General features: G+C 44.7%; 3 protein-coding genes and 1 long non-coding RNA gene across 4 annotated transcripts; 2 read left to right on the top strand and 2 right to left on the bottom strand.

Annotated features, from left to right (window-relative positions):
• Positions 1401-2995, top strand: LOC110431413. The gene is made up of 2 exons (XR_002448907.1): positions 1401-2057; positions 2534-2995. It is a non-coding gene; the product is annotated as an uncharacterized LOC110431413 (long non-coding RNA).
• Positions 4481-6238, bottom strand: LOC8069361 (PTI1-like tyrosine-protein kinase At3g15890). The gene is made up of 4 exons (XM_021449913.1): positions 5961-6238; positions 5699-5849; positions 4701-5593; positions 4481-4580 (listed from the first exon to the last, which is right to left on the bottom strand). Exons 1-4 carry the CDS (start codon positions 6008-6010, stop codon positions 4481-4483), a joined length of 1194 nt encoding a protein of 397 aa, XP_021305588.1. The 5' UTR covers positions 6011-6238.
• On the top strand, positions 10063-11131 carry LOC8058448 (protein GLUTAMINE DUMPER 5). The gene has a single exon (XM_002438732.2). It carries the CDS (start codon positions 10329-10331, stop codon positions 10911-10913), a length of 585 nt encoding a protein of 194 aa, XP_002438777.1. The 5' UTR covers positions 10063-10328; the 3' UTR covers positions 10914-11131.
• LOC8058447 (protein GLUTAMINE DUMPER 5) lies at positions 13066-14029 on the bottom strand. Its single transcript, XM_002437344.2, has one exon. The coding sequence runs from the start codon at positions 13865-13867 to the stop codon at positions 13286-13288; it is 582 nt and encodes a 193-aa protein (XP_002437389.1). The 5' UTR covers positions 13868-14029; the 3' UTR covers positions 13066-13285.

Below are 18256 nucleotides of genomic sequence, written 5' to 3'. Positions count from 1 at the left end.
CTCCAATTCAATCGACACAGAGCAACTCCGACCCAAGTTCCTAAATTAAGCTCTTAAATTTTATTTACAGGCTATAATAAAAAAATAAGGGCTCAAATTAAGACCCAACTCCAATGGAAAAAACAGACCAGGTCCTTATCTCACATGAGATCCGTCTGCCATTGACAAATCCTACATCAACTCCACTATTTGTAATTCTTGTCTTGATTTATGGGTGGGGAGAGAAAGGTGGGTGGGACCCACTCGATAGGAGGGTTATGGATGTGAGGGGCTGAAACTATAATTTGGGAGGATATGGAAAATGAGAGCCCAAGTAAGAGGTGGGTTGAAGTTAATTTTTTTGAATCAAGTTCTTAGATTTAGAATAGTGACTTGTTTAGGAGGTGGGCTGGAGTTGCTGTGAGCGCCGTATTGTTTTAGACAGTCCGTAATTTCGATAAGCTTGATCGATTTGTGGCGTGGATTCGATCCTGAAGCTTCCTAGCATCCATAACCACTTCATGCGTCATCAGCAACATCGCCGAAGTGTGGAAGATCCTAACACGAAATTGATTCTTGAGGTGTTACAGAAATACTTCACTGAGTTCGATATCAAGTGTGGAAGCAATGATTTGCCGCCAATGAGACCCAGAAGGATGAGCATGTTAGTGAGGTCGAGGCCTTTCTGCAGATGGCTCAAGCTCGAGGCGACCAAACTGAACGAGCACACATGGATTGTACCGAACCATTCTTCCTTAGACCTGGGTTTGCTTCAGCGATAGTGAAGGTTATGTACCCACCCTGACAACTATCTGGTTGGATTGCTCATTCGCATGATCATTCATCTATCTGTTCAGAGGGCTCGTTCGGTTCTCAAAAAACCTTTCCCTTAAAAAGATTCTAGTTGAGACGGTTAGCTAATTTTGTATAAGTTTTATGAAGTTGGATTAGTTCCTAGCCTATTCCAGGGTAACTGAACAGGTCCTTAGGAGGCTTTTTGTTCTATTCCTAACTGTATGTGTAAGCTTCATTCCCTAATGCGATGGTGAAAATATGAACTTGTGGATTTCTAGCTGTGAGAATTACTTAACTTTTGACATGTACCTTCGTGACATGGATATTGGACATCTGATATTGGATAAATATAAAATAATAATATTTATAATACATAATCAATATTATTAGATAGATCGTTGAATCTCTACTATCTTAATAAATTTAGTTGGAACGTTGCACGTATTTTTTACAAATCTAATCAAATTGAGAAAGTTTGACTAGCACGCATCCCATAACGTTATCTATTTACCAAACCCAGAACCTGAAGATAAACTAGACCATATACTGCCATGATAATTATTTTATTTTAGAAGTTAACCAATTTGTCCAAGTAAATAAATAAATAGAGAGAAGCTGCAAGAAAAAGTACTAGACTGACATAATAGACACAGTGACACTAGACATCAGTACTCTTCTTCTTTGTACAACTATATCAAGAAGGGTTGGCCCTTACTAAAGAAGAAGAAGAAGAAGAAGAAGAAGAAGAAGAAGAAGAAGAAGAAGAAGAAGAAGAAGGAGGGTTGGTCCGGCCACAAAACACTCTAGCCCTTATTTGCACCTGCACGGCTGCACCCACACCGTCGTACACTCTTCCTCCAAATCTCAGCAACTACTAGGTGACGTAGCACCAGGTGGACATGGACATGGACATGATGAGCCTATGTTTGCCGCAGACGCTGCTTGTTCTGAAGAAACAGCTTCTGACCACATTTCCTCGAGAGTCTTTGGAGGCGGCTTGAACTTAAGCCCGATGTGAGCGATCAGGACACCAAATGTGACGCAGGTCCACCAAGTCGTGAAGTCCGGCGGCAGCACCCTACGCGGGGGCGGCGGCGGCGGACCGTGGACCTGCTGCGCACGCGTCTGGGCGCGCCGAGCCACTGAAAGCGCTCCTCCTTTCTTCCCGGAGTTGCAGTCGCACCATCGTCGCCGGCGGGCGTCCAACGCCGCACGCCGAACAACCGACCGCAGCACGGGATGCATAGTTCGTCACTCCTTCTTGGATCGATCCGATTCTTCAGGTACGGTTCTGGGTTTGGCACCTGCACCTGCGGCATGTATTGCCCTAGTAGATAGATAGATAGATAGATATAATATATTCCGATCCTAACCGGAACTGATAACTTAATTCGCTCCGAATCGGAGTTGGGAACATGGTTCCGTTCCGTCGTCTAGATCTGGAACGGTTTAAGATTTCAAGACTTACCTCAATGTATAGAGCCTATTCCCATCTTGGCATCTTGACACCGATGCCAAGATGGGAATGCGTTTCATGGAACCCTTTTTAATATAATTTGAAGGCTAGGGTGCATGCATTCTCTCTGTAAAAAAACAACTCTAGTCTAGATTTAAGTTCTCTTAATTTGACCAATTTACTCTAAAATATGGTTGTATATGAAAATAGACTCCATGGTTACTCTAAGGAATTTTTTTTGTATAGATTTAGTTGAAAAATAAAATTGTATGACTCTTAACATGCTAGCTGCGTTCTTTCTAGAACAACGGGATATCAGCATCTCAAACAGTTGAGTGCGAAGCATCAGGCAATGGAGGTGACGGTGCGGGTGCTTGCTGCCGTGGCCGAGACGACCACGCCGTCGAGAGTACGAGACGAGTAATGCCAAGGCCGCCAAGGTGCTGCGGTGCTGCCCCTCCATCTAATGATGATAATCACAGCTCCATCTCCATTTGCATCCTCCTCATGTTTGATGGTGGGGAAGATGAGAGTGGCCACCTTTGCAGAGCAATGAGCGTGCTACCACCACCGTAGCCTGGAGGAGCATATATACCAAGCTGAGGAAAAATGCCAAGTGTTGGTTTGCTTTGAATGGAGAGGAGATCGAGATGAGTTATTTACATCGTGACTCGCCCCTGAAAAACAGACTACACTTTCAGCTAGTGTTCTGGCCAATGATGGTCTATTCCAGCTGCGTGAAAAAAAGGAACAGCACTTTCAGCAGTGTTGATGGTCTATTCTAGCATTGTGCCTGTGTGGAGAAGGTACAATGGAGTTCTTCTCAAATTCATAATCTTTCACATTTCCTACGTTTTTCTTGTGAAATTCATATACGATTCCTACAAGATTCCTGCATTCCAAAGGGCAGGGACTCAGGGAGTGGTGGACGAGGGCTTCCGCCAATCAAGTAATGTGGGCTCAACGCCTAAGGTGTGGCTTACTTTGAAATAACCGAGCAGGACTGTTGTGAGAGAAACAGCAGTGGTGTCACGTGGGAGCTACGTACAGCCGCAACGGGACAGCAAGACAGTAACAACAACAAGCAGATCATCATTCCTAACAGTCTAACACTGCTGCTACTATGATTTACTAATAACTTTGGTTGCTGGGCATTGAGCTTATACCTGGGTCACCTGATCCTCTCTCCATTTACAGCTCGGTCCGTGTCGCGACCTTCCAAAATGCGTAACTTTCTCGTCTAGACTCCTAATTGAGTGATTCAAAATTCCATTCTATGTATCTCGATGAGATCTTCGACGGTCAAATATGTGATTTGATCAAGTGTTCATGTCCAATAGTCACCTTTATTCGTACATCCACGTAGTCACCAAAACTTATGAAATTGATTAGAATTAAGCCCTATGACTATGGTGGATGTCATTCACATTCCCAATTAAAACATAGTTGATGGTATGGAATAGGGAGCAGAGTTAGTGACCATCAACAGAGGTGGCGGTGGAGATGGAAGAGTGAGATGGTTGAGAAACTCTAAGTCTGTTATATGTGACTACAGTAACAAATTGATTGAGGTTCAAGCCTATTTACATAGACGGGCCTCTTAAGTGGTTCGCCTCTGAAAATAAGGTCTATTTCCAAAGGTTGTGTAAATCGATTTCCAAAGTTGCTTGTCTCTCTTTATATATATATATATATATATATATATATATATATAAAGACATCCATTGAGTTGTCTCCTAAAATCAATTTTAATTTTGTAGTAGCACCCCAGCATAGTATTGTTTGTTTCTTCATATGGAAGGACATTTAGCTCATTATATAGAAATACACGTTAGAGAACATAGAAAAGTCCCTAAAATAACATTCATGAGAACACCCACACTCGAACCAATTAAGACAAGTTTACACCCAACAAAATTAATACAATGTTCACTCACATCCCAACCAGGTAAACCTGATCGCCAATTCGCTGTCCATCGCGTCGCCAATCAACGGCTTGCCTGCACCATGATGTTCTCTGTTTCTTAACTTAATTGGAAGAACATTTAGCTCATTACTACATAAATACACTCCATTACTCCTATACTGGAGTCTGGAGAACATAATTGAACATTTTAGCATAAAAGAAAAGCCCCTAAAATCAGAAAAGCATCCAACAGAGCACCAACTCGATCGAACCTATTAATAAGACAAAGAACTTTGCACCCAACGAAACTAATACAATGTTCACGTACTAGCTAGTGTACTAAATTAGATCTTGATAGCATTAGCATTCCCCGAGAACCTCTTGACGTAGGGGTCCTGCATCGTCTGCTGCACTGGCATGGCGCCAAACGCCCCAAAGTTCATGCTACTTTTGTCATCAATCAATGAGTACTCCTCCACCTCGTCGTCGTCAATGTCGTCTCCTTCCTCCTCCTCCTCCTCCTCCTCCTCCTCCTCGTCCCCGTCCTGAGGCTCATCGTAGTACGAGCTGCTCTTGTCCATCTCCATCAGGCGGTCCGCGTACTTGACGCTCTCGATCCTCACCGGCACCTTCTGCTCCCCTTTGCCACCACCACGCGCCCCCACCGTGGCGGCGGCGGCGGCGGCGGCGGCGGCGGCCACGTTCTCTCCGCGCAGGATGCGGACGACGGTGCGCATGTCCGGGCGGCGGTCGGGCTCGCCCTGCACGCAGAGCGCGGCGCACTCAACGACGCGCGCGAGCTGCGCGGCGTCGAACGCGCCCCGGAGGCGCGGGTCGACGAGGTCCCCGAGGCGGCCGCGCGCGATGAGCGGCTCCGCCCACTCGGTGATGGTGCGCTTCGCCCCGGACGGCAGGCGCTCGATGGGCTTCCTCCCGGAGACGAGCTCGAGCAGCAGGATGCCGAAGCTGTAGACGTCGCAGGCTCCCGAGACCTTCCCCCACATGGCGTACTCCGGCGCCAGGTAGCCCAGCGTGCCCTTGACGCGCGTGGTCATGTGCGAGACCCCCTCGGGGACGAGCTTGGCGAAGCCGAAGTCGGCGACGAGCGGCGCGAAGTCCGAGTCCAGCAGCACGTTGCTGGCCTTGATGTCCCGGTGGATGATGTGGGGCGCCGCCTCGTGGTGGAGGTACACGAGGCCTTCGGCCGAGCCGACGGCCACCGCGACGCGGCGCTTCCAGTCGAGCTGGACCTCGCCGGCGAACTGGCCGTGGAGGTGCGAGAGCAGGCTCAGGTTGGGCATGTAGTCGTAGACGATCATCCGCTGGTCGGCGCCCGCGCAGTAGCCCCGGAGGCCCAGGAGGTTCCGGTGGCGCACCCGGGCCAGCACCTCCACCTCCACCGCGAACTCCATCTCCGCCTTGGAGTTGTTGGTCGCCTTGAGCTTCTTCACGGCGATCTGCATATGAATGCAAAGGGGTGCGTCATGTCATGTGCTGATGTTCACAGCAGGATGCATGCTCTGAGTTCAACCTTCAACGATGAGCTTGTTGTCAGGTGTTACCTGGAGGCCGTCGGACGTCTTGCCCCAGTAGACGCTGCCGAAGCCGCCCTCGCCGAGCTTGTTCTCCTCGCTGAAGCCATTGGTGGCGGCGTGCAGCTCCTTGTAGCTGAAGATCCTCCACGTGCTGCTCATGGGCGACGAGCTCACGCACCTGATAATTAATTAAAAGGCACACAGCAGAAACTAAACCTCCTGACAACAAGTAGATGAAATGAATCGTACATGAAATCGATCGAGGACCGTAACGCTCGCACACACGTACCCTTGCTCGACCTTCTCGGAACCGCAGCAGGAGCTCAACGACGAGCCCATGGCGACGACGATGCGCACGCGGACGGACGACGTACGTCGGCCGTGGACGGGGACGACGACACCTCGACACCTCTCCAACGAGACGGTGTGGCCGGCCAGGGCACAACGGCGAACTAACTCGACCGGCGGCGGCTGGCCGGCGTGTGTCTCCCTCGCTCGGGATCGTTTTTGTCACGCGCACTGATCTACGTAATAGATAGCTCTAGCTTGAGGGGCACTTGAGTTGAGTCGTGGTTGTGCCTTGGAGTGAAGGAAGAGTGGTGGAAGCGATAAATTGAGCTGGGGAACAAATAGAAGCGCTCCTGCTTTGGGCTGGCTTGATGCTGTTGGCAGGGTCTCCCAAAACCGTCCAAGGCCGGCGGACATCTTGATGCACCATTTGTTGGATCCTGCCAGCACTCCCGTGGTTTATGCGAGTAATAAAATAACCGGGCAGGCAGAGGCTCCAGTTAAGTTACCGGCTCGCTCGCGCAGCGGCTTCGGCTGACCTGGTTTGGTGCCGTGCAAGAAGAGGAGTGAGGAGAACAAGTGCCACGTGGAGCAACGGATCTGGGCACGGCGCGGTCAACGGATTGCGAGCCAGTCAAACGTCTCGGATGCCGCCCGGCCACAGGCCGCGCAGCCCGGTTGCGGGAATGGGTTGAGTCGTGACCCGAGGAAGGAATCCACGTGGGCCGCATGGGCCTCCACACGGCGTACGCTAAAACAGGCTGCCGGATGAGTACCCGCCCAAGGATACGGCCTATGAGGGCCCATGCATGCATCCAACCATATATGAACGTTTTTGATTCGTGCTGCATTGCACGGCCCGTCTGCCGTCAGTATAAAAATGACATCAATCCAAAAAAAATGTATAAACTGACATGCATCCAGTTCTCAACATTTTTCGATTCGGATTTGAACATGGATACAAATATTTTTCAAACATGAATACAAGATGGATGTCTTGGGTTTGGATTTCTATTCAGATATTTAATTAATTTAACTTTAAAGTGCATATTGTTAAATTCAACTTACATGAATAGAATTTTACTACTAAGTTCATTGATAACCAAAATGACATAAAATCAAGGTACACTCAATATTATAGTGAAATATGTCAGGTAAAAAAATAAGAATGCTAGGCAACAAGTAGTCATTTTGCTTTTATCAATGTTTTTGTAATTACGTTTATTACACAACTAGAGATTAAAGTATGTAGGTATAATAACATAAACGAGGATAGCTCATGAAAAATAATATATTTATTAATAATTATTTAATAAATAAAGATGTCCTTATTCAAGTAAATAGAGATAAATTAAAAAATTAAAAATAATAACAAAAACAAATATATTAGGTTTAGAATAAATTATAAAAAAATCCTAAAGTTAATTTAATCTTTATGTATCATTAACATCAAATTAGTTAAAGTTATTTATAGATATACTGTTAAATAGTTTCAGTACATCATTATCAGTAATATTAAAATTAGAAAACTAGTCCTAGGTCATGGAGCAAAAAATTTTAAATAGATTTATTATACCTTGTTCTTTTGCAGATATAGATAAAAGTCGGATATTCCATACTTTTGCCGAATATGTATCTGGAATCGGATAGAGAAAAATACTAAAGAACGAATTCAAATACATTTATTTAGTATCCATATTAAAAATGGATACCGGTATTTAAGTTTTAGCAGATATGGATGTCGGATAATTTAAATATCCATTTCCATTTTCAATCCGACCTGGTTATGGAGGCAACACCCTTTTCACTTTTCAGAGAATCAAATCCTCCAGGGCTTGGCACTTGGAAGGTAGTATATGCTCCGGCACATATGGTATGGCCGCAGCGCAGGGCATCTGAATATGATCCATCAGGCCGTCCAGCTCCTAACTAAATTCCCTTGTGCTTCAGGTGCCCTTCCACTAGCAACGATATACGTACTACTACTCCTAGGCGTCCCACGGCAGGTGGAATCGGGGAATCCGAACCCCCAAGTCCCCCCGCGGAAACGGGGACTGACCGAAAGGAACGACGAAACGACCGGAGTCCGGAGCTGCCACACGCACCGAGTCTCCTACTACTCAGGAATCAGCATCGATCATCATGGGAATTCCGCGGGAAATGTGGCCGGCCGGAGACGGAATCCGTGGCCGCGGAGTCAACAGCGACAGGCGACCTCTCGTCGGCTCCGACCGCTGCTACGTCGTCGATCGTTCCCGGAATTGACGTGCGAATCCGGCTGCGGCAAATGGGAGGATCTCGAATTCTGGATCGACATGACCCGAGGCCTTGTTTAGTTTTTTTTTTTTTAAAAATGAACTTTGTAGCATTTTTTTATATTTGATAAAACTATGTAATTAGTTAATTTTTTATCTATATTTAATTTTTTATGCATGTGCTGCAAGATTCGATGTGATAAAAATTTTAAAAAAAAATTACAAAATTTTTTAAGAACTAAACAAGGCCTGAGTTTATCCGTCAGGCAGGGCTTTGCATACTTGCAAGAAGATCAACTACGACTGTGAAGAATGGATCGAAGAATCCGTGCTAGTGGCTATAGTGACAGTGAGCACTAAGACTATGAAGAATGGATCGACGAATCCGTGCCAGTGGCTAGAGTGACACTGTGACAGTGAGCCGCCGATTCTTCGTACAGTACTACGTGAGACCAACACGGGCCCAGCTGTGTTCTTCAGAGTTCAGAGTTCAGACTTCAGCACCACACGACCTGGCAATTGGCAAATGGCAGATTCTCTCCTGACCATTTGTCAATTCTCACCAGGTAGCAAAGCCGAGAGCTGGACGGATCCGGGTTGCAGTTGCAGGAGATAAGCACGAACTGACTGCCATCGAGCTGAAGTGCTGAACTGGGCACACACTGTCTCCTGCCTGCCTAGCCTGTTATCGGTGACGATGCCATCTTGGGCGCCTTTTGTCATCTTGAGATGGTAATCTGCAACAACATAGGGAGGCCAAACTGCTTATTGCAGGAAAGGTGATGCATGAACAGAGCATGTCCCTGCTGGACTGCAATGCATGCGCTTATACATCTGACGGCTGCTGCTTTCTGAATATGTTTCCGGGATTGCCGGATCGGGCAGAATGACTGAACTATTTGCTGATTTTGTTTTGAGAAAAAAAAATACTATTGAATAGCTTACACATGCAGCAGATAAGTTCAAGCTAACTAACAGGCTGAACAGCTCAGATCACACGAACGGCCTTGATTAGCCGAGTTCACAGAAATTTCACCGGTCCGTGGAACTGCCAATCTGTTTTGGAGACTGATCCAGCATGGCCATCAGCAGCTCAACTGCTTGTCTCACTATTCAGGGATCATCTATATCGTCCATTCGTCCTTCCAACACCCGTTTTCTTTACAAGAGTACAAGACTCAGACAACAACCGCATACAGAAGCCATTATTCTAATTTTTTTTCTTGTGCAAAAAATGGATACTAATTTCAAAACGACTTTTTTTTGAAGAAAAAGGAGGAGCACAACTGCACAACTCTTTCATTTAAGAAGACTTTACAATATCACATAGGAGCGCAACTCTTTCATTATGCGCTTTCATTTAAGAAGACTCCTTTTTTCTTTAGAAAAAATGTTCTGAAATTGATGTCTAGTTTTTTTGGGACGGAGGAAGTATAAATTACTAAGTGTAGTTCTTTTTCAAAAGCAAAAAATGATCGTTTACTTTTGCTTTTATTTCAAAACTATGGACTGCAGAGCATGAGAGAAGCTATCCCGCCTGATGAGGATCAGCCTTTGTCATATCTCAACCTTTGTGTGTTTCATAGTGCTATATGCAAAGGCTTCAGAGTGGAACTTGTCACTTCAACACGTGGTGTAGAACCCAAACTAAACTATTTACATCCCATAAGGAACTTGTAAACGTTTCATCATGCAATGATGTTTGCTTAATTCCGCCCAGTTATCTAACCTACAAGTTAATCATTCCGCGGCTACACAGATCAAGGAATCACTCATCTTATCTTATCTGCCTAAACACCATCATATATATAAGCCCAAAGTTGGCAACATAAAACCATTTCCCCATTGGTCCTTTTTTTTGTGTTACCCTCTTGGCATCAACTTTACAAGCATTTTCACAAGCCTGTGTGTATTGTCCAGGACTCCAGGCTGTATAAATACATCCCTTCCCTCTCACCATTTCCGCACCACCTCCAAGAACAAATCATTCGTGTGATCTCTCGTCCCTCTCATTCATAACAGACAGCAAGAGAAGAACACCAGCCCATCCCGGCGCGAGGTGGGTGGTGCAAGACTGCAAGTGAGCTAGGCAGCTAGCAGCTCTACCGCCCGCCATGAGGCCAGGAGCAGAGTTCCCGACCACGAGCCATGGCGCGCCCATGGCAGCTGCAGGGGCGAACGCGAACGCGACGGCGCCTCACTCCCCGTGGCAGTCGCCGGTGCCGTACCTGTTCGGCGGGCTGGCGGCGATTCTTGGGCTCATAACCTTCGCGCTGCTCATCCTGGCCTGCTCCTACTGGAAGCTGTCGGGGTACCTCGACGCCGACCGCGACCGGCGGGCCGGGTCGTCGGGGGAAAGTGGCGCCGCCGACGGGGAGAAGGGTTCGGCGGCCGGCGCGGCCAGGCCGGCGGTGGGGTTCCAGGAGCACGTGGTGGTCATCATGGCCGGCGAGGAGAGGCCGACCTTCCTGGCCACACCGGCGGCCAGCCGAGCCGTCGTGGAGCTCGGAGCCGTGCCAGCCGCGCCGGGCCGCTCCGGCTCTGGCAACGACGAGGAGAAGAAGGCGCACGTGGACGACGGCGACTGTGAGCAGGAAGGACCCCGGCTCGGCGCCGACGCCGGCGCCGGCGCCGGTGCTGTGAGCCGGAGCAGTGAAAGCAGCACAAGCAGCAGCAGCGCGACGGCGCTGGCTGAGTGATCGCTCGTTTTCCCCTGTCCCATTTGCTCCTCTTGCTGGAGTGGTGTGCTAGATTTAGCTCTAGCTGTAGATTCTTGACGTGATTGGTTGAGACTGGGGGTGAAATTAATGGAAAAAAAGAAACTTGAATGCTAGTTTTTGCAAACTGTGCTAGTTGCTGAAATCTGCAATCTGTTTATGGAAAAAAGAAGATCGCAGCAACTTTCTGCTTCAAATTCTGAAACGACTATAATGGATCGGTCGTCGATAAACAGGCACAGCCACCAGGACTACAGTTCAGGCAATGCTTGAGTAGAACTAGTAGAACACATTAATTTTCCGTACAAGAAAATAGTTCAGTCCATCTGTTTGTTCAAGTGATCAGCCAGAGAATTCAGTAACAGAGGTTCAGACTTGAGAAGGAAAACACAGAAGATACAGGTATAGTGAGACAGGCAGCATAGTTCTGATGGCCATGTCGGCCATGCCTGACCCTTCTCTGCCTTAAGTAAAGTAGCATCCGTGTTGACGAGGCTACCAAGATTCGGCTCCACGTTAAGCTCATCGTACGTGGTCCCATTTTTATAATAAATCAGCGAATAATACTTTTAGCCATGGATTTTTAGACAAGCGAATAAGCTCGTAGTCGAAAGAAACTATCTTAGGCCTGTTTGACAAAGCTCTCAAAATTGATTCTCAACTAAATTCAATAGGAGCTCTATCAAACAGTTTTTTTAAGGAGTAGTAATTCTTTGTTGATTCCGTAAAGTAATTCTGTCGGAACTGGAAAAAAGTAGCTTTTTTATTCTGTGAAGTGATTCTACATTGTGATTTTAAAAGTTTATTTTAAAGAATTAAAGAGAATCACTTTTAGCCACATAATCACTTCTATTAGAAAATCAGCTTTCGTAAAGAATCATAAATAGATGGAGCTCTACCAAACAGGCTAGACCCTAAGCATAGTTATTACAGCTTCGCATATAGGGATGGGCATTTGGATAACCCGAAATTTGAATCGGGTAGTTCAGGTATAAGGAATTTCAGGTAATAGAAATTGATACATCATGTTTTCCCTCGAGAAAGCATTATCCAGTAACTTGAGGTACCAAAAATTCAGATTCAGATATAACCGATGTACTTGAGATTCACAAAACCAGCAATAGAGAGATGGCATGCCCTGCTCGACGGGTGCGTGGTGACGCTTCGCCGGGTGGCAGCGCCGGCTGCAGAGAGTTGGCGGAGCCTGCGGCAAGAGAACAAGAAAACGGACTCATGACGTGCAAGGCAGCTGATGTGAGAATTTCTTAATGGCACACGAAATTTATCTCAAAAAGCTAGGTTACTCACGTCATATATTGTGTTCTCTACCATTAATTTCCAAACTTTGATGTGTGTAGCATATGCGACGGTGTAATGGCTATGCTCAGGGTCCATTTGAGATAGTTTCTTCCTGCTTCAGCTCTATGCTAAACCTAGAGGAGTTCAAGCCGGTGAAGGCAACACTATTTTCATCCTTGAGGGCTTGAGGGTGAAGGCACTTACAGCATGGGCTATGGGATCATGCAGGGTCGTACGTGGTCCCAATTTTAGGCTTTTTTCTCGTAACAAATCAATGAACAGTATTTTCAGCCATAACGTGTGCAGCCGGATCTTGGTGGCCTCGTCAAGAAGGATGCTAGGAGCAGGGTCAGGCAGGGCCGGCATGGACATCAGGAACTCTGCTGCCTGTCTCGCTATACCTGTATCCTCCGTGTTTTCCTTCAGAAGAACCTCTGCGAACTCATTTCTCTAGCTGAACCAAACAGATAGACTGAGGCCTTGTTTAGATGTGAAAAGATTTTGGATTTCGCTACCGTAGTATTTTTGTTTGTTTGTGTCAAATATTGTCCAATTATGGACTAACTAGGATTAAAAGATTCGTCTCGTGATTTACAGGTAAACTGTGTAATTAGTTTTTATTTTTATCTATATTTAATACTTCATGTCGAAAAATTCGATGTGACGGGGAATTTTGAAAACTTTTTGGTTTTCGGGGTGAACTAAACAAGACCTGAACTATTTTCTTGTACGAAAAGTAATGTGTTCTAGTTCTATTCAAACATTGCTGAACTGTAGTGCTGGTGGCTTACTGGCTGTGCCTGTTTATCGATGATCGATCCATTATAGTCGTTTCTGAATTTGAAGCAGAAAGTTGCTGCAATCTTCTTTTTTCCATAAACAGATTGCAGACTGCAGCAACTAGCAAAGTTTTAGGAAAACTCGCATTCAAGTTTCTTTTTTCCATTAATTTTCACCCCCCAGTCTCAACCAATCACGTCAAGAATCTACAACTACAGCTAAATCTAACACATCACTGCAGCAAAAGGAGAAATGGGAAGGCAAAAAACGAGCGATCACTCAGCCAGCGCCGTCGCGCTGCTGCTGCTGCTGCTGCTTTCACTGCTCCGACTCACGGCGTCTGCGCTGGCGTCGGCTCCGAGCCGGGGCACTCCCTGCTCACAGTCGCCGTCGTCCATGTGGTGCGCCTTCTTCTCCTCGTCCTCGCCAGAGCCGGATGAGCCCGGTGCGGCTGGCACGGCTCCGAGCTCCACGACGGCTCGGCTGGCCGCCGGTGTGGCCAAGAAGGTCGGCCTTTCCTCGCCGGCCATGATGACAACCACGTGCTCCTGAAACCCCGCCGCCGGCCTGGCCGCGCCGGCCGCTGACCCCTTCTCCCCGTCGGCGCCGCCACCTTCCCCGGACGACCCGGCCCGCCGGTCGCGGTCGGCGTCGAGGTACCCCGACAGCTTCCAGTAGGAGCAGGCCAGGATGAGCAGCGCGAAGGCTATGAGCCCCAGCATCGCCGCCAGCCCGCCGAACAGGTACGGCACCGGCGACTGCCACTGGGAGTGAGGCGCCGTCGCGTTCGCCTTCGCCCCTGCAGCCGCCATGGGCGCGCCGTGGCTCATGGTCGGGAACTCTGCTCCTGGCCTCATGGCGGCGGTAGAGCTGCTAGCTCACTGCTTGCAGTCTTGGTTGCACCCACAGCCGGGCTGGGCTGGTGTTCTTCTTGCTGTGTGTTATGAATGAGAGGGACGAAAGAGAGCTAAGGAGTGCTTTGTTCTTGGAGGTGGTGTGGAAATGGTGAGAGGGAAGGGGACATATTTATAGGACAACTGGACAATACACACAGGCTTGTGAAAATGTTTGTAAAAGTTGATGCCAAGAGGGTAAGGTAACAAAGAAAAAAGGACCAATGGGAAAAGGGTTTTATGTTGCCAACTTTGGGCTTATATATATGATGATGCATGGTGCTTAGGCAGATAAGATAAGATGAGTGATTCCTTGTCCTACATAGTCGTGGAATGATTAACTTGTAGGTTAGTTAATTGGGCAGGATTAAGTAAACACCATTGCATGATAATACGTTTAAAAGTTTTTTATGGGATGTAAATAGTTTAGTTTGGGTTCTACACCACGTGTTGAAGAGCAAGTTCCACTCTGCGCAGTTATACTGATCCTCATCAGTCAGGACGGATAACTTCTCTCATGCTCTTCAATTCATGGTTTTGAAATTTGAAATAAAAAGCAAAGGCAAACGATCATTTTTTTGCTTTTGAGAAAGAACTACACTTGAGTAATTTGTAGTACGAACTGTCCATTGATTGCATTGATTGTTGTTCCCGTGGATGGACACTATATGGTGGCCCGAGGAAGAGGTCATCTAGAACTGTACGAGAATGATTGCTTGTGCACTGATTATTTTCCTGAAAGGTTGTGCATTGATTATTGGCAGACTCCAAACTGAAAATGATAGAAAAGAAATTATGTTAATGATAAGGTTTAGGACATATGTAAAGCATCATCATCCTAGCTTCAACACTTTGGCAACTAAATTAATGCATAGACATAGATATGATGTGGTACCAACAAAGAGGAACATTGCAGATGTGAATTTGCTCTAGCTTTGCCACTACATATGTGTAGCACAAGAGAGTAGAGTTTAATTATAACCTAGCTAGATCAGCTGCTCGGATACATATATATGGTGAAATTTTAAACCTAACCATTGCACATATGTAATTTTCTTTTGAGATAGCACAAGTTGTAAGCATCATCCTTGAGATGTCCAATTTACAAAAGTTATACATTCATCTTAATGATAGCACAAGTTTGTTAATTACTTCAAGGTAATAAAGGTCATGTCCTTATCCTCAAGCATCAATTAATTAGCTACTAGCTTAATCCATCACTTAGTGGAGCTTTACCAACAACAATGTGGATTACGTCTGCCAACTTTAGCTAAGAGCTAGCGTGACAGATTTGATGAGTGGAGAATTTGAAGCAGGGCCCAATAGAATGATCGCACTCTCTCTATATATATACTTTCGAATCACATATCCCACACTCTACTTGCAGTAGTAGTATTCCTCTAAACAAACTTTATTTCAATAAAAAACCATATATTCCCTCATTAACCTTTTTGTCGCAACTTTTTGTTTGGGATTATTCTTTTCGCTAACTTAGTGTTATGCTCATCTAATAGTGATGCAACAGAAGAGATCTTTTTGCATTTTCTTCAGGAGGATATGTATGAACATACAAACATATAAACTAGACACATAGTGCTTGGTTGTGTTGTTGCTTGGTGTGAGCTTATCCACATGGGAAAATGGGGGACCCGCCCAGCCTAGGGTTTGTATTGTATCCAAAGACATGGGTATAATGTCTCGATTTTACAAACAGCCTCAGTGTATTCTCTCTCAAAGAAAAAGCAACACGAATGCATGTTTTGTAGCGCATCGTTGATGCCGCGGATAAAAAGCTACACATATGTCTAGTACAACTAGGTTTTGGAGTGCATGTGATGGACAGATTGATCATATCTTTCAGAAAAATTACTTTGTCTTCGGTCATCTTGGATTGTTTCCATGTACTTTGTTCTAATTTAATTTGGTTATAACCAACTGATGCTAATGTTCTCTTCAGAAATAATGGCTTTATATGCGCCAACACATATCACTTGTGGAAGCTAACTCTACTATGGAACTTATGTCAATGGTTGTAGAGATACATTGCACAAGAAAATCTATTTCTATGAATGTATACATAAAAAATCACATGACTTGTGACTTGCGAAAAACCGTGTAGCTTGTCACTTATGACTCGATGAGGTTTATTTTTTTTCACTAGCAACTGAAATTTCTGAAAAAAAATGATTTATAAGGACAGATCATGTTATCAACCACCCCCAAAATCGATATTTATGGACAGACCATGTTACCATCTATCCATAAGTATCTATTTATAGGGCCAATATGTAATGTCAACCATCCTCTAAAAACCATTTTTGTGAGCTAGTTTGTGCAGCCGTCACACATATGCTTCATTTTTGGAGGCGCTCGAGTAGATGTGATTAAAACAACCACCTACATAATTGATTTTGATCGATTCTAAAAATAAATAGTGTAAACTAAATAAAAGATATAAATATAAACATGAATGGTAGTAATTAGTAATGTTGACATGACTAAAATAAATTTATGTACTCATTGGCAATTCAAATGAACAAATAATTTAGTTAGCCATTTATTTAGTGTTAGGTTCAGCTGGTTGGGTTTTTTGTGGTGGAATCTACCCACTCGGGTTCAAATTTTTGACTTAGCACGGATGCTCGTATTTTTCTAAATTTATCTTAGGATTTAACGTCGTTATACTTTCAGTGGTAGACGACGTTCCCGTTGACAGTGAGGCGCCTCTGGTGACTTCGTGAATCTCGTGAGTCGGGATCTGTTGCCTCAGTACTTCAGAGGTGCTCATATAGGTAGAATTTTTATACGTATGTTCATATAAATGAGTGCGTGCGTTATGAGTGTCGTACCGTGTAATTTTAAAAAAGTTATGTAGTTGTAAGAGAGAGAGGCCTTTTAGTTTTATAGTTATAGGAGAGAGAGAGGCCTTTTAGTTTTATAGTTATAGGAGAGAGAGAGGCCTTTTCTCGATCAAGTGGCATCTCACTTTGGCATGGTGATTGATTCCACTGTTAAGGCATCCCATTGGTAGCTCATAGTTTCTGAGTAATGCACATGAGCTTTATTAATTTAGTGATCATGGCTTTTTTTTTTTGCTGAAGTACGTGTTCACCTACAACTACAAGCGGCTCCACCTGGGCCTGAAAGCTGCTGCTTTTTATGTGCTTTGGCTCACATGTTGCGACCTCTAATTGGGTGGTTGTGTGGTATTGTCTGGGCAACGGTAGATGTATTATGGGGCGCTCATGTCACATTCGGTTCGGATTGGTGTTAAAATCATCGCTGACTTGACTTCCAACACCAAAATATCAATCTGATTTGACATCTCTCGACGTACGTATGGAGTGACATATACTTTCCCTTATTACAAAATATATTCTAAGCCAACATTTTAAAATTTTGACAATAATAAATATCTATAAAATTATATTATTATTATACTAAATGAAAATCAATATATATAAATAAATCTAATAAACTGTAAGGTATTTATATAAAAGTTTAAAAGTTTGATTTAGAGAAGACCTAGAGGGAGAATCATTGACATTATTTCCTTTTAATTTCCAACTTACCACTAATGGTTGCTACGAGTATTATTTAAGAAAATCTGTAAAGGGCTAACTAGGTGTAAGGATTTAGGTTTATGTTGTACTCTGTGCAACTTCATATATGCAATTTTGGTACATTACTAAAGTATTTTTTCAGTTCAAATTCATGTGACATTCCAAAAATCCAAATAATAAACAGATTTATATATATGGAGAACTAAAGAATTCTGAACGTCTCTCACAATATATATTAATTTTCTCACCCTGAATACTCTCTTTATTTGTGTTATTATTAGGGAATCCGGTCCGTTTAGGAATATTTCATATTTGTAATCAATTGCCAATAGTTCCTTTTAACCGATATATAAACTGTGAACCAAGTTGGCACGCTTTGCAATGTAAAAAATAGGGTCTAGCTAGGAGAATTACATGTAGGTAGAACTTAGCTACCTTTGTTTCAATATTCGATGTGGATGTGTGGATAGATGGTATATCAATCAATATTTGTGCCTGAGATGGAATCCGACCACACAACAATCATGTAGCAGGCACGTCTTCAGATGAGGGTGTCTCATAAAGTCGGTCATACCCAGATGACCAATGGATGCTGCCAAAATACTATTTTCATTTTTTTTCATGAATAGAAATGTTTGGTCTTTATTAATGTGTCCAATGATGGGCTATATGGATTGGAAAAAGTTGGTTCCTATGTTGCTTATAGGTGAGAAGATTTCTCTGGAAATATATAGGAGTACACCTGTTGCTCTAGATCCCTGAGATGTTGGTATGTCCACACTCCACACTG

This window comes from Sorghum bicolor, chromosome 10 (genome assembly GCF_000003195.3).
Source record: "Sorghum bicolor cultivar BTx623 chromosome 10, Sorghum_bicolor_NCBIv3, whole genome shotgun sequence".
Classification (NCBI taxonomy): domain Eukaryota; kingdom Viridiplantae; phylum Streptophyta; class Magnoliopsida; order Poales; family Poaceae; genus Sorghum; species Sorghum bicolor.
This window is presented reverse-complemented; position numbering and strand designations above follow the sequence as displayed.